The sequence below is a fragment of the Gossypium hirsutum genome, chromosome A07 (genome assembly GCF_007990345.1).
Source record: "Gossypium hirsutum isolate 1008001.06 chromosome A07, Gossypium_hirsutum_v2.1, whole genome shotgun sequence".
NCBI classification, from domain to species: domain Eukaryota; kingdom Viridiplantae; phylum Streptophyta; class Magnoliopsida; order Malvales; family Malvaceae; genus Gossypium; species Gossypium hirsutum.
This window is the reverse complement of record NC_053430.1, coordinates 428,057-442,444: the sequence shown is the minus strand read 5'-3', so window position 1 is coordinate 442,444 and position 14,388 is coordinate 428,057. Positions and strand designations below refer to the sequence as shown.

General features: G+C 31.6%; 2 protein-coding genes across 6 annotated transcripts; both read left to right on the top strand.

The window, feature by feature from the left end:
• The first annotated feature begins 3,256 nt into the window (after nucleotides 1-3,256).
• LOC107930793 (protein SODIUM POTASSIUM ROOT DEFECTIVE 2) lies at nucleotides 3,257-5,597 on the top strand. Of its 2 annotated transcripts, none has more exons than XM_016862511.2 (4): nucleotides 3,257-3,504; nucleotides 3,700-3,909; nucleotides 4,064-4,139; nucleotides 5,181-5,597. In XM_016862511.2, the coding sequence occupies exons 1-4, from the start codon at nucleotides 3,370-3,372 to the stop codon at nucleotides 5,300-5,302; spliced, it is 543 nt and encodes a 180-aa protein (XP_016718000.1). In that variant the 5' UTR covers nucleotides 3,257-3,369; the 3' UTR covers nucleotides 5,303-5,597. The 2 variants fall into 2 exon arrangements, with proteins under 2 accessions (XP_016718000.1, XP_040972969.1); XM_041117035.1 differs by having other exon boundaries at nucleotides 3,278-3,376.
• Nucleotides 5,598-8,319: 2,722 nt separating this feature from the next.
• LOC107930866 (3-hydroxyisobutyryl-CoA hydrolase-like protein 3, mitochondrial) lies at nucleotides 8,320-14,370 on the top strand. Of its 4 annotated transcripts, XM_041117034.1 has the most exons (11): nucleotides 8,320-8,740; nucleotides 9,585-9,686; nucleotides 9,864-9,908; nucleotides 10,146-10,198; nucleotides 11,355-11,489; nucleotides 11,601-11,697; nucleotides 12,338-12,467; nucleotides 12,564-12,742; nucleotides 12,874-13,001; nucleotides 13,121-13,222; nucleotides 13,892-14,370. In XM_041117034.1, exons 1-11 carry the CDS (start codon nucleotides 8,422-8,424, stop codon nucleotides 13,991-13,993), a joined length of 1,392 nt encoding a protein of 463 aa, XP_040972968.1. In that variant the 5' UTR covers nucleotides 8,320-8,421; the 3' UTR covers nucleotides 13,994-14,370. The 4 variants fall into 4 exon arrangements, with proteins under 4 accessions (XP_040972968.1, XP_040972966.1, XP_016718114.2 ...); XM_041117032.1 differs by lacking the exon at nucleotides 9,864-9,908; XM_016862625.2 differs by lacking the exon at nucleotides 10,146-10,198 and having other exon boundaries at nucleotides 9,864-9,928.
• Nucleotides 14,371-14,388: the final 18 nt, after the last annotated feature.

The window sequence follows — 14,388 nt, the reverse complement described above, 5'->3', positions numbered from 1 at the left end:
AAATAAAAATAGGATTGATTTTCATTAAGATAATTAAGTTGACTATTTAATCGACGTACTTTGTCAACTTTATTGGGTGAGAGAATTGAGTGAATTTCACATATTTGTTCGAGTGTGAACCTTATTATTTAATACCTCGTCATTTTTGAATGACTTTACTTACCTACCAAATGATTAAGTTATTAGATAGTGAAAACTACACTTTCATGTGCAAAGTGAGGCTACAACTTGTAAGTGTTGACTTCAGCTTAAATCATAATTCTTTGTGCTATGATAATATTAATGGATTTATTTTCCAAATAAAACATCACATATGTAAGTTAAGTCTAAATTACGTTAATAATATTTATACGCAAAGTTAACCATATATATATGCAAAATTTTATTGTTATGATCACAACTCTTACCACAATATAACCATACATACATTCAAAAGCAAATCTTTTCCTCCATGATCTAGCAAGTAGCAAAAAGAGGATGCATCATTATTCATGTTGAATTCAATGGGTTGCTTTGTTTAACTCAAGCTTTAGAGTTTGAGTTTGAATCGGTTTTAAGTTTATGTTGGATGGATTTAGACTATTAATTTTTTAGGACCAAATTAGATTGATTCGAATTTAAATTTGAATTAATTAAGTTGAATTTTAAATTTAAGTTAAAACTTATGGTTCTAAACTTTCAACTATTGGTACACCTAGTACTAAACTAATGTATTTACAATACAAATTCATTTTATTTTATTTATATCCTATTTGAAAAAGTACACTAATTTATAGCTATTGAAAGTTTTTGTCTAACAATAGTTTTAACATAAGTGAATTGCTTAAAAGATTGAATCTATTAAATAATTTTTCAATACAATCAATGATTTAAGTTTTATATTCTAAATATCCTCACTAATTGGTTGTACCTAACGGAAAGTTCCCATAAAACTCTCAAAATGTGGTGGTTGTGTATCATATCTCCAGTGTTGATTCTTCGTTGTTACGGTGCTGTCTGCAGCTTTATACGGTGAATTGATACAATATTTATGTGATCCGAAAACGATGCATTTGCCATAACTTGTCGAGGGGGGCGGTGCTTTGCCTGCTCTTAAGCTGTTTTTCAGACCAAAAACACAACATTTTTGCTGCTTGTCTTGTCTGTAACCCCACATTTCTTCAATGCTTCCATGTGAAGAGGAAAAAGAATGGTGAATCCAGACCGTACGTCATGTGACTAACACGTGCTTAACTTGCTTTACCCATAACCATTCACCACTCACTTTTACTCTTTTTTATTTTTTAAAAAGGAATTCCTTTATTTTTCCACCCACTATAATAAAGGAACCAATATCATTCACATGGTCCAACCTGGTCCCCTTAATCTTGTTCAAAAATTACTACATTTACTTATTTTTTAAATATAGCTACACATTATTATCTCTTATTGCTACAAAAATATAATTCAAATCATATAATAATTGCTCACCTCAGAGGGCACCAATAATTCAATGCCACATCTCCCTCTTCTTCTTTACATTAGTAATAAGGTATAATTCTATTCTTACTCCTACTATACTAAAATTTACCACCATATACTTCAATTTAATAGTGTAATCGAGTAAAATCGAACTCAAATACTGACAAGTTCAATATTAAATTCAATTTTGTTATTCAACTTGAGTTCAAATAAGCTTGTTCCTATACAAGCTCGATCTCCTTCATTTTTAAGTTGTTCCTGTATAATAAAGGTAAAAATATAATTTTATAATATAAAAACATATTCAAGTAAAATGTTCGATTAGGCTCACAAGTCATTCGAATCAAATATTACAGTGCTCAAATTTGGCTTGATTGATAACTCCAATTACTTGACTCGATAATTATTGAATTGAATTTGAGTTTTTTTTTTTTTTGAGTTGAAGTCGAATAGCTTGCAAGCACTAGTGTCTCGTTTACACTTCTAATTCAATTTGGCATAATTTAATCTCTTAAATTTTATAATGTTATTAATAAATCTAAGTTCAGAACACTGATAGTTGTTATTGTTAAAGTGATTACATGACCTTTTTTTATACAAAAGGAAACAACTTTAAGCATTCAACTGATATGTAAATTTATTATAAATTGAACATGATGTGATTGAATAACACTAAAAAAAAAGTTCACATCATCAATTTAACAACAACAACTAATGGTATCATCAATTTGGGCCTACCGAGAACATTATAGCAATAGAAGGATCAAGTTATAATAAATTAAAATAGAGAAATTAAATTTTAAATTTGAGTATAGTAGAAGGATGAAACCCAAAATTCAACCAATTCGTAATAAAAGAATGAAGATGAAGACAAGGTTTGCCAACAAACTTCAACTCTTTTTTGAATTAAGTCATTTCCATCCTATCATGTATATATATGTGTGTGTATAGACCGTATTCTTCTCTTGGAATTGATTATTAAACTTGTTTTGATCTTTTTAATGCATGCTTAAGGTCATGCGCCATGATCATATATTATACCAAATCTACTTATACACCCTACTAAAGATGTTTTATCCACGCTTTTACTATAAATCTATATATTACCGAGATGCTAATTTAAAAAAAAATTTAATTTTTAACTAATTGAATTGAGTTTTTCGAACTTTTCAAATAAATTTGAATATTTTGAATTTTCCGAATTTGAATCAAATTGAATATTACAATTTGAATAATAAATTGATGTAAATGCCCCTTAAGTCACTTTTAATTTTGAAAAAAAACAAATTGGTCAGAAAAAGTTGTAAAAAATTCAAAATAATATTCAAAAATTATATAAAAATATTATATAAACTAAAAAATTTAAAAATTATATAAAAATATTATAATATTTAAAAAAATCAAAATAATAAATTTGAGACCTTAAACAAGTAAAATACCAAATTAAGTTTATCATACTAAATCATAATATTTTTCTTGTTATTTTGGTTTGAAAAGATTTTTAAATATATATGATTTCAAATTTATGTTTTCTAGTTTGAAATTAATAATCTTGTCAGCAAATTTTAATTTGACATGTTTAATTTTTTATTTAACTCGAAAACAATTATTTGATTCGATTTGGCTCGAATTTTATTTTACTCAACTCGATTAAAAAAAATCAAATCGAATTAAGATAATAAATTTTTACTTGCTAACTTAACTAAAGTGAATTTTTTTTTTAACTCATGCCATGTTCAGCTTCTCCTTCGCAATCTCTGGCAGTGCTAACTATAAATGATCCCCTGTTTAATTGCTTTACTTCCAAAAACCAACTACAATATCTCACATGAAATTTGTTTTATATCCCACCTTCATTCCCTCACTCAAGTCCTTTTTTATAACAGCGTAGCATAGTTTTTCATGTGAATGCTTGGTGTGTTAACTGTCTTCATAAGCAACTTCTTTTCTTTTGCGTTTTTGGCTTTGGGGTTGCCCTTTGCTTTGACTAGTGTGGCACTGGCAACTCCAAACAAACAAACAAAAAAAATAAAAATTGGCCTTGTAGGTTCTTTTCCTCTTCAATATTGCTTCACAGTAGGTTCATAGGTTTCTGAATTATAGTAGCTTTTGTTTTCCCCAAGAAACTTTGACTTTCTGTTTCGCTTTTTAGAATTTATTTTTCTTCTTATAAATTTGACATTGTGGCTATGGTTTGATTTTCGCAAGTGAGATTATATTTTGTCTTTGGTGTGTTAGAAAACAATGGGAAAGCTCAGTTTTGGCAAGAAGTTGGATTGTTTATATTTGTCATCAATTTCAGGCTCATCATGTTCTTGTTTCTGCATGAACAATGCTTTGGATGATGAGTTTGAGAGGACGACATTGATGGTATCTGAAAAAACCCAGTTGAGATTGAAAGATGTTGTTTCTGGCAAGCAAACCTTGGCCTTTCAACTTAAGCCTAAGGTAGGAGTTATTTTATTTTATGCCTCTAATGTACTCTTTATATTATTTTGTTTCGAAGTATCATCCGATGAGCAGTGGATCAAACCTCCAATGATTGAAGTTAATTTTTTTTCTAATGAACGATACTTTGATATTTTGTTTGGGGTTTTTGTAGATGGTAGTACTAAGGGTATCCATGCATTGCCATGGTTGTGCAAGAAAAGTGGAGAAACACATTTCCAAGCTGGATGGTAAGTAACATATTTTTATTTTTCCTCCTTGTTTTCCATCAAAAGATTCATACTATTACTTGAAATTAAGTGTTCTTGTAAGAGAGAAATAAAATTTAACCAAGACGACTTTTACATATTAATTTAGGGCCAAGACATATCATTGATCTCATAGAATATTGAAAATGCTCCTTATTATCAAATAAGAATACTAATGAGATTGGAACCTATTGCTTGAGAATAGATTAACTAGTACTAATAATATAGAAATCCCTATTTTAGAAATGAGATTATATTTTGACTAATTTACTTAAAAAATGAACAAATGAGCTCTTATATATTAAATTAAAAAGTAAATTAGTCATTTCAATTAAAAATCTTATCTAATTCTAATTTAGTGTTTAAAAACTAACGTGGCAGACAGAATAGTCAAAAAGTTACACCTGGTATGCTATGTGTACTTTATGTTGATGTATAGAGATCAGTTTTCAACAATAGAAATGAATAAAATTTTTAATAGAAAAATTATTTTATTTTTTAATTTAATATACAAAGATTAATTTACTCCTTTTATTAGTAGATGAGACAAAATACCTAGTACAAGGGCCTTCATTGCAGTTTTAAAGAAAAAAACTAAATTTAAATCTTAAAGCTATATTATTAAAAGGAATAAATATGAACTTAAATATAATTTTCATGAATAGTAAAAAATACATAAAGTATATGTTAATTATATTAAAAAAGAAAAGTATGGTAACCTGTCATTTACTCTTTTTTAAAATATATTTTACACTTGTCTTCTCCCCTACTTGTACTTTTTTTTTTTTAAAATTGAATTATTTTAGTAGTTTAACCATTTCTGACAGTAAACCTAACAAGGTCAGAAGTAAAAGCAATATACTGACCATAATGCATTACAGTCATCAGCCATCACTCATCCATATACAGAGCCAAACATATTATAATGCAAATGTTGTTGTATTGCTTGTCATGCAATGAATTTTGCCTTTGTTTTCTTGGTTACTATAATGTAATTCTTAGCTGTCCCACTGAAAAAAACAGGAGTGACCTCATACAAAGTAGACTTGGAAAGCAAAAGGGTGGTTGTTATTGGTGATATAATCCCTTTTGAAGTGCTTGAGAGTGTCTCAAAGGTTAAAAATGCAGAGCTTTGGACTTCTTGATTATGAAATAACTCGTTCCGGTTTAGATAAGTATTTCGACTCATGAATAATTTTATTTATAAAATATAATATTATATATATATATCAAAGTTCTTGTTAGCCTTTTTAGAGGATAGTAAAGGAAGTAACATAGCCATCTAGGCCATTATGTTAGTTAAAATAGCTATTAAAAATACTGTGTAAGCTTATCCTGGTTTAGTTTTGCTATTGCATTTTGCAAAGCAGCATAACAATGTTGTAAATTGTGATTACTATTCGGGATCCTTGTTTAATTGTAGTTTTAGTCCCTCCAAAATGTTGAAATTTGAGATTTAATCATTTTACTTTGAGATAAAGCAACATTTAATCCCAAAATTTGACAACTTTTTCTAAGTTGGTCCTTAAATTTTTTTGGTCCTTACTAATTTTGGAATTTGACAACTTTTCTCAAATTAATCCATGAACTTAGATTCCATTGATGTGTAATGACGTGGTACTTATCTGAAATTTTAAAAATTTATATAAAATATAAAAACATTATTAAAAATTATTAATGACTGTCTTAAAAAAAATAAGTGATGATACTACACCATCCAAGAGTGTCTGTGACTCCTCATCTTTAACAAAGTCCAAGTTGTTTAAGTTACAGGATTAATGGGACAAAAAAATTAGGGACCAAGGTAGCTAATGTTGTCTAATTTTAGGGATTAAGCTTTACTTTATCCCTTCTACTTTAATTCGGTATAATTTTGTCCCTCTATTTTTATAGTGTTATTATTAGATTCAAATTGATAACATCACTAATTTTTATTAAAGTAATTATGTGATTTTTTTTATTGTTACTCGATCACAAAATTAAGGTCAAGCGAAAATTTAGTCTACTATATTTAACAAATAATAAATTTATGTTTAAATATATTATTATTTTAAAAATAGAAACTAACGAAATTAAGCGACTCAATCTTGACTTAATTAGTATCAACATTATTATTAGTATAGAAGGAAATGAGTTCAAACGCGCTAAAGCATGTTTACTATGAGGGGAAATGGCATTAGGTATTAAATGGGGTATTATTTTTGGATCCAACATGGCCCTGTTCTAGTGGTTGATTGATACCTAAAAACACTTTTTTTGTTAATGTGATTTTTGTCCTAACCGTTGAAAGACATGACATGTGATTTTAGAGTTGGATTAATGAGAAAAAAAAACAGAGATGGACCCATTGCATGACTGATTCAATCAAACCAACTTATATTGTTTGTTGCATGCATTAAGATAAAGATGTGGCTTAGAATATCAATGGAACACAAAACATAAATCAATAGGTTTTCACATCTCAAATGCTTCCTCCACTTTTACTTTTTTCTCATTAACACTTTTATAGAAAATTAAATTGAGGTTTTATAATTTTCGAATATGTATTTCAAAATTTAATTGAATTGGATTCAGATCGATTGGATTAAGTTTAAATTTCGAGTTAAAAATCACATATGTACATCTGTTACCAATTAGTATTGGGTCACAAGCTTGAAAGTAGAAGGTAAAAAGATTTTTTCAGTTCTCTCAATTTTAATAATGAGCAAACTGGTTTTTCTAAAAAAATAAGAGTAGTTTAGTTCTTATCAATTTTAAAAGTGTACAACTAAGGATAAATTAGTCAAACGTTAATATTTTTGTCAAATGTACGTACTTTATATTGGTACCATAACAAATTTAACCCTCGAAATTTATACATTTTATCAGTTTTGTCTTGATTTAATAAATTTAGCCTATAACATTTACACATTATGTCAATATTTACACAGAATGCATAAACACGAAAAGTTAAATTTATTATTATACTAATTAAAATTATGTACAATTGACAAATAATATTAATATCGTGATTAATTGTCCTCGATTATTCACTTTTAAAATTTAACAAATTAAATTGTCGTATTTTATTTATAGGGATCAATTTAATGCATAAAAAAATGAAAATAATTATTGAATTACAAACATAAAAAGATTACATTAATGAAGCATTGGTTGAATAACAATGCTAAGGTTTTAGTAACTTTAAGATGTGAATTTTATTAATTATTTTTTTATTACTTACTTTTAAGTATGGTTAATTGTTCCATTTTTATAATAAAATTGGTTTGATTTTAAATTTGTCAATCTTGACTGAATTCAACTTAAAAACTTAATGAATCAAATCCAAATTATCTTATTTTCAAATTTACTTAATAAGATGACTTAAACTTAATTGATGAATTTGAAATGATTTCACATTTTTTCTCAAATTGGTGTCTAAATTTTTTTAGATTCAATTTGGAGTCTAAACTTGACACTTTTTTCTTAATTTGGTATTTAGTCTTTTTTAGGTTCCAATTTAATACCCGAACTTGACTCTTTTCTAATTTGGTACCTAATCTCTTTTTTTTTGTCCAATTTTGGTCATTGAACTTATCAAACATTTTCTAAATTACTCTAATATACTAAAAATGTTATTTTTTTATGAGATAGCAAAAATAACAAATATATAACCGACATGTGACAGATGACATGATATTTCTTTTTTGTAGTTGAAATGTTCAATTACTTTTACTTTATTTATTTATTTTACTAATTTAAAATAATTAATTTATTTTATTTTAGATTTTTAAAGCTTTTATTTTCTTATTCAATATTAATATGTTAAGCAAAGCTAATGCCTATTTTTTAACACGAATTTCCTCTAATATTAATGATACTTTTGTAGCATGATACAATTTTTTTTAACACCCTTAATGTTTTGAGTAATTTGTATAACATATAATAATTTTATGTACCAAAAAGAAAAAGTTACAAATTAGGTTTAAAAAGTCTAGATATCAAATTAAGAAAAAGTATCAAGTCTATGTACCAAAGTGAAAATTTCATAATTCCAAATTATCCTATCCAAAACCAACCTAATCCGCCCAATCGAGAGTCAGCCTGCCCCAATTTCAGCCCAATCAATACAGCCCGAAAGTAATCGGCTTATCGGACCCAATATTGCCTAACGGTATGAGCAAATCGTCAGGTTGATTCTTCCAATTTATCCAACATTTTTACTCGGATCTTGAAATTCAGTGTTCACAGTCACCAAGGCGAAAAACTTGAACCAAGGACCAGCATGAAATGCTTTTCTATCTCTAAACTCACCACCAAATCTTTGTCTTTGAAGTTTCCGCTATCCTTATTCCCCAACTACCCCGCATCATCGGCGGTTGCCGCTGCTGCCCGATTTCCAAGCCTTTCTCCTCGTTCAATCCGGTTCTCTATTTGCAGTGACGCCTCGAGGTCGTCGAGGGGAGGTGTTTCTTTATCTAGTCGTGATCGGAACTTGTTCACCATGGCTGGTGCTGATGAGTTTGTCAAAGGAAATGTTCACCCGAACGGCGTTGCTGTCATCACTCTAGATCGTCCCAAAGCTCTCAATGCCATGAATTTAGGTCCTTTTCGTTATTTATCCTTAGTTTACATGTAAAATTCGTGTCCTTTTAATTATTTAAATTTAAATGGTTATTGTATGAGCTAAAAGATTTACCTTTGATTGCATTAAAGCTAATGTCAAGTGAATGGTCCGTTTTAGCTCGATTTTGAACTACAATATTTACTTTATAAAAGATTGTTGAAGGGGGGCTGATTTTTGTGAGAAGTCTGAGAAGTATTGTCCGCCAGGAGCTGGTAGACTGGCTCCAGTCTTGTCGCCACTGGAGTTTTCCCTCCGGACTCCATTGAGAGGCCGAATGCTTGAAAAGCACTATATGCAATAGGTCACGGGTTTAAAACCCACCAAGTGCAAATATAGAAATTTCCTACCCGCCTGCATGCTCTGCCTTCTCAGGCATTGGATGAGACGCTCACATTTTGCTGAACTCACCGCCTCTTTAAGCACTCAAGCTCTCACAGAATCGAGGGACAAAACCCCCACCAAGGATAATATCAGGGGTTTGCAAGTTCCTGGTGGGCGACACTTTACAGACTTCTTCTTATGGAGTCGGTCTCTCCTCAATAAGGATAAAATTTGATGCAAGGGATAAAGCTATCAAAAATAGTTAATAGCAAAACAAGAAAGGAAGACCTTGTTCAAGGATTTGCTGGTAGTAATATTGGAAATGAGTATATTTATAGAAGTATGTAATGGTTCTTCAAGATATTAAAAGAAGAATCCTTTTTGTGTACAAAAAAATTGATATCATTGAGAATTAATGGGATATTTTGCTAGTTTAAATTTGTTGTTTCGTCGATATGAATTATTGTCGGTGAAACATTTGTGTATTTTGATAAATGCAGATATGGATATCAAGTACAAGCAAATTCTTGATGAATGGGAATCGGATCCAAAGGTCAAATGTGTTTTGATCGAAGGCAGCTCACCACGTGCCTTTTGTGCAGGTACTTTGAAGAACAAATTATAGGATTCTTCTTTGTCAAGGCAAATATACTTCTACAATAGCATTTCTAGATGTTGTTTGTAATGAAAAATACGCATTCGTATATTTGTAGGCTATTTTTGTATGTTGCTAGTGTTAAGGGGGAGTTTTCGGGGCTAACCATTGATGGATAATGCAGGAATGGATATTAAAGGTGTTGTTGCTGAAATCCAAAAGGATAGAAACACACCTCTTGTGCCAAAGGTTTCTTTTCCCTTCCATCCGAAATGCATGCTATGTGCTACAAATATTTCCTGCAAGTTCTTGATATATCCACTGTTGCTAGCTATAAGTTGTTTGCATTTGCATTGTTCTCGTTTTGGGCGGGTTGCGGTAGTTCTAGTTTTCTTTATCTTCTATTTTTTGGGTTCTGTTTAGTGTTCTTTTCTCATTGGTAACTTAGATATTAGCTTATATGCAGGTGGTGATGTGAAGCAGATAACAGAGAAAAACAACCTATCAGATATGATTGAGGTTATATTATATACCGTTAAAATCATAAACATTTCCAATTTGTCAAAATTTGAGTCAGCAAAAGATGTCTATCATGGTTTTCAAACTCGAAATACAACTCTTACCATGGCTATGATATGATCCACTTCCAATAGCCATTTATGATTGCGCCTTTAGGTGTCAGTAAAGCGCTATCCTTTACCTTTTCTCCTGAGAAAAATGAAACCATTTTTACTTAAAGAGAATTTGAAACCCCGCAAGTAATTGTATGCAATTCTTAAATTTCAAGCATCCTTGAGTTTAGGGCTTATGTGGACTTTATATAAATCCCAGGTGGGGATAGTTGCGATCAGATAATTGTAGGCAATAGGAATTCCATGGTAAAAATACCATGGAAACCCTTGTACTAGAAGTTGAATTCCATTTTGCTTTCTTTACTCAAAATATGGGCCAATTAGCACCTGCACGTTAGATCAAAGAGCAAATTGGTCTTTCTATTAAAAATTCCATTGATTTATATTGTTAAGATGGCGTATTACTGTCTGGTTACCTGAATTAGTCCCTCCATGTTAGCACATGGTACAGAGATGACACTCCAAGTGTCACTATTTGGTTGTTCCATCATCTACATCAGCACTTAACAGTAAAAATAGATAGAATTTTTAACAGAAGGACCAGTTTTCTCTTTGATCTAATGTACAATGACTAATTTGCTCATTTTTTCAGTAGAGGGGGCAAATTGCAATATGGCTCCTGGTATAGTGGCCTCCATGGTACTTTTACCAAATTCCATTTTTTTCTTTCTTGAATAATATAGTTCCGCTTCTGTGTCCAGATGAAATTAGCTTTTGCTTATAACGGTAGGAGCATAATTTAAAATAGAACTGTTGACGAGTTTGCTTGCGGTTTTAACTCGTAAGATAAGTTTGAAGTGTTTTATCTTGTGAATGCATCAAGATTGTAAACTATCGGTTGTTACACATCCCTAATTGTCCTGCACCAGCAATGATTTACTCATATGTGCATGATATGTTCGTTGGACTAGATATTTTTTCTTATTACATAGTTGTTCGTATACTTTGTTTTTTTCTCATTACTGTAATGCTGTTTTATCACTTTGTGTTTATTACCCTGTTTCTGAAGTAACTTACCTAATTATACTGTATTGTTTTTCCAGGTTTTTACTGCAGAGTACTCTCTAATATGCAAAATTTCCGAGTACAAGAAGCCCTATATATCGCTTATGGATGGCGTAACAATGGGCTTTGGCATTGGCCTATCCAGTCATGGTCGTTACAGCGTGGTAACTGAGGTACAAACTGATCTCTTTGCTGTCCATAAATTTTTTATCTTGCATTTTAAATTATTAATATCTTTACAAATTCTCTCTAATGTTTTGTTCTTTTATAAATCATTGGATCAGAGGACTGTTCTTGCTATGCCGGAAAATGGAATCGGTTTATTTCCCGATGTTGGGTTTTCATATATAGCAGCACAAGGTCCTGGAGGGGGTTCTGTTGGTATGTTTCTTTTTCTCTAAAACTAAGCTCAAAGAGTTGTACCAAAAGCAGGTTGGTACAGTATGCTATAAATCGAACCAGAAGTACTGGGGTTGACGTGTGAGTCTTTTAGAACATTTTGGAGATGCCAAATCCGTAAAGCTAAACTTTAATTGTTGTACATATGCACAACCATTGGTTTACTTCTCTTCCTCTTTTCAAGGTAAAAGCATCATTGGGGCTCTTGTACGAGGTGGATAGCAGTTTGCTCTCTCTATTAAAAAAATGGGCAAATTAGGCCCTGTACATTAGATCAAAGAGCAAATTGGTCCTTCTGTTAAAAATTCCATCCATTTTAATTGTTAGAAACTAGTCCCTCTACTTCAACATGAGGTATACATGACATGCCACATGTAACTATTTAGTTATTTTGTTAGCCACGCCAGTTTTTAACAGTAAAAATAGATCAAAGTTTTAACAAAGAGGACCTTTTTACACTTTGACCTAACGTATAGAGACTAATTTGCCCTTTTTTTTAGTAGAAGGGGCAAAATGCAATCTGCCTCCTAGTATAAGAGCCTCCATGATACTTTTACCCTCTTTCCAGCTCACTATGTTGTACCCCTCTATCGTTGCCATTTACAATTTCGGAGTTCTGCAGGTGCTTATCTTGGAATGACCGGGAAAAGGATATCAACACCTTCAGATGCACTATATGTAGGGCTTGGAACACACTACGTGCCATCTGGGAATCTAGGTTCACTGAAGGAAGCCCTTCTGTCAAGTACCTTGTATATCTCTGATCTTCTTTCTAGTTTAATAGTTTTTCTTTTCAAATGGTAGTGAAATTCTTTTAGGATCTCATGACAAATGATATGCTTATGCAGTTCTGAGGATCCAGACAAGGATCTTACAACATTGTTGGCAAAGTACTGCAGTAACCCCGAGTCTGAAGCTCACTTGAAGTTGCTTTTGCCTCAGATAAGTTCATGCTTCAGTGCAGATAAGTCAGTTAATGAGACAATCGAAGAGGTTAAAAAACATCTGCAAAGCACAGAAGCTTCTGGTAAGCTTAGTTAAAACTAGTTAATCCAAACAGTGAATTGATCTGGATATGCATCATTATTGTTCTCTTTTCGATGACTGAGGACACTGAAACTGTCAATATGGATATGTTTTAACTGTTTCTTTCTGCAGTGGCAGAGTGGGCAAATGATGCTCTGCAGGGGCTGGGAAAGGGCGCTCCTTTTTCTCTTTGCTTAACAAAAAATTATTTCTCTCGAGTTGCATCCGGATATGGTAAAAGTGGCAATGAATTTACAACGGTGAGTTTGGTGGTGTATAACACAACTGCCTTTCTCTCTCACATGACTTTTTTTTTTTTTTTGTAGTGATATTTTTCATGTAACATCTATATATTTGTGTTGCATTGATCATTTTCCAGCTAAAAGGTGTTATGAAAACCGAATATCGCATTGCCTTACGGTCTTCTTTGCGAAATGATTTTGCCGAAGGTGTCCGTGCAGTCTTGGTTGACAAAGATCAGGTTGGCTGTTCTTGCTTCTGTTCCCTTTCTCTCCAAGATCGATCCACTGCTTGCTAGGGCTATTATACTTTGATAATATGCGAATATATCAAATTTTATTTCTTTGGAATGTACATGTTGTTCATGCATTTATAATGTGCATACTTGTTTGTGTGGATGTGCATGTTCCTGCATGCTTCTGGGTTTTATTCTTATTTGCCTTAAGGACAGTACCCTTATTTATTCCCAGACTTGTCAATTGGGTGGTTGGATTAGATTTTGGATAGGATAATTTGGGTTTCAAAATTTTCACATCATTTTGGGTTCGAATTTGAGGTTCTGGTTTTTCGAGTCAAGCCGTTACGTATTCAGGTTCGGGTGCAGTGGCGGAGCCAGAGTGGGAAAGGCAGTGGCCTTTCCCCCGCCCCTAAAATGTTACAATTGCTTTGTCACTTTAGAAATTGTAAGATTACAAGTTAGTACAATGGTAACATTGCATTTAGGCCACCCAAAATTTCTGGCTTCACCCCTGTTTGGATCATTTCGGGTTTGTGTCGTTTTGAGTTAAAGTTGTTTTAGATTTGGGTCATTTTGGGTTTGGATCATTTCTCATTCAGGTCAGTTTGGGTTTTCATGTTTAGGTCAGTTTATTTGTTCATAGTTGTGAATCATTTTTCTATCTGTTTGCAGAATCCAAAGTGGAATCCTCCAAGCTTGAACGAAGTTAACCTGAAGGATGTGGAGGCAATTTTCGAACCATTAGGTCCTGGAATTGAAGAGTTGAAAGTGTAAGTTTCGCAGCTTCACATATCAAGTCGTCTGGATGGACCATAGTGATGGAAGTACAAATTTGGAGGTGAATAAAATAAATAAACAAATGATTATTCAAAAGCTTTTTTTTTTCTTTTTTGGGTGAAAAAAAGAAACTTACAAAACTAAGTTACATGGTTGGAAAATGGAATATAAAAGTTCCTCTTTTTCAGCTTTGATGAGTGCTGAGACTGCTACTAGGGGGTTTCAATTAGTTGAAGGTCTTCCTTTTCTTCAAAAGCCAATTTAGCTATAAAATTGGCACTTAGATGGCACTTGAAGGCTTTTAATAATACTGTGAAACAGTGGAGCACAATCATGATGACATCCAACTCTTAAGTTGAAAAGTTTATAGATTACATAGATTGTTACGTTCT

Excerpts from the sequence above, each read along its gene's own strand:
- LOC107930793 (XM_016862511.2), top strand. The coding sequence starts at position 3,370 with ATGCTTGGTGTGTTAACTGTCTTCATAAGCAACTTCTTTTCTTTTGCG. Across the intron at positions 3,505-3,699 it reads AAAAAATAAAAATTGGCCTT|AAAACAATGGGAAAGCTCAG; the intron begins GTAGGTTCTTTT and ends TTGGTGTGTTAG. Across the intron at positions 4,140-5,180 it reads ACACATTTCCAAGCTGGATG|GAGTGACCTCATACAAAGTA; the intron begins GTAAGTAACATA and ends TGAAAAAAACAG.
- LOC107930866 (XM_041117034.1), top strand. The coding sequence starts at position 8,422 with ATGAAATGCTTTTCTATCTCTAAACTCACCACCAAATCTTTGTCTTTG. Across the intron at positions 11,698-12,337 it reads TCCTGGAGGGGGTTCTGTTG|GTGCTTATCTTGGAATGACC; the intron begins GTATGTTTCTTT and ends GGAGTTCTGCAG. Across the intron at positions 12,468-12,563 it reads GCCCTTCTGTCAAGTACCTT|TTCTGAGGATCCAGACAAGG; the intron begins GTATATCTCTGA and ends ATGCTTATGCAG.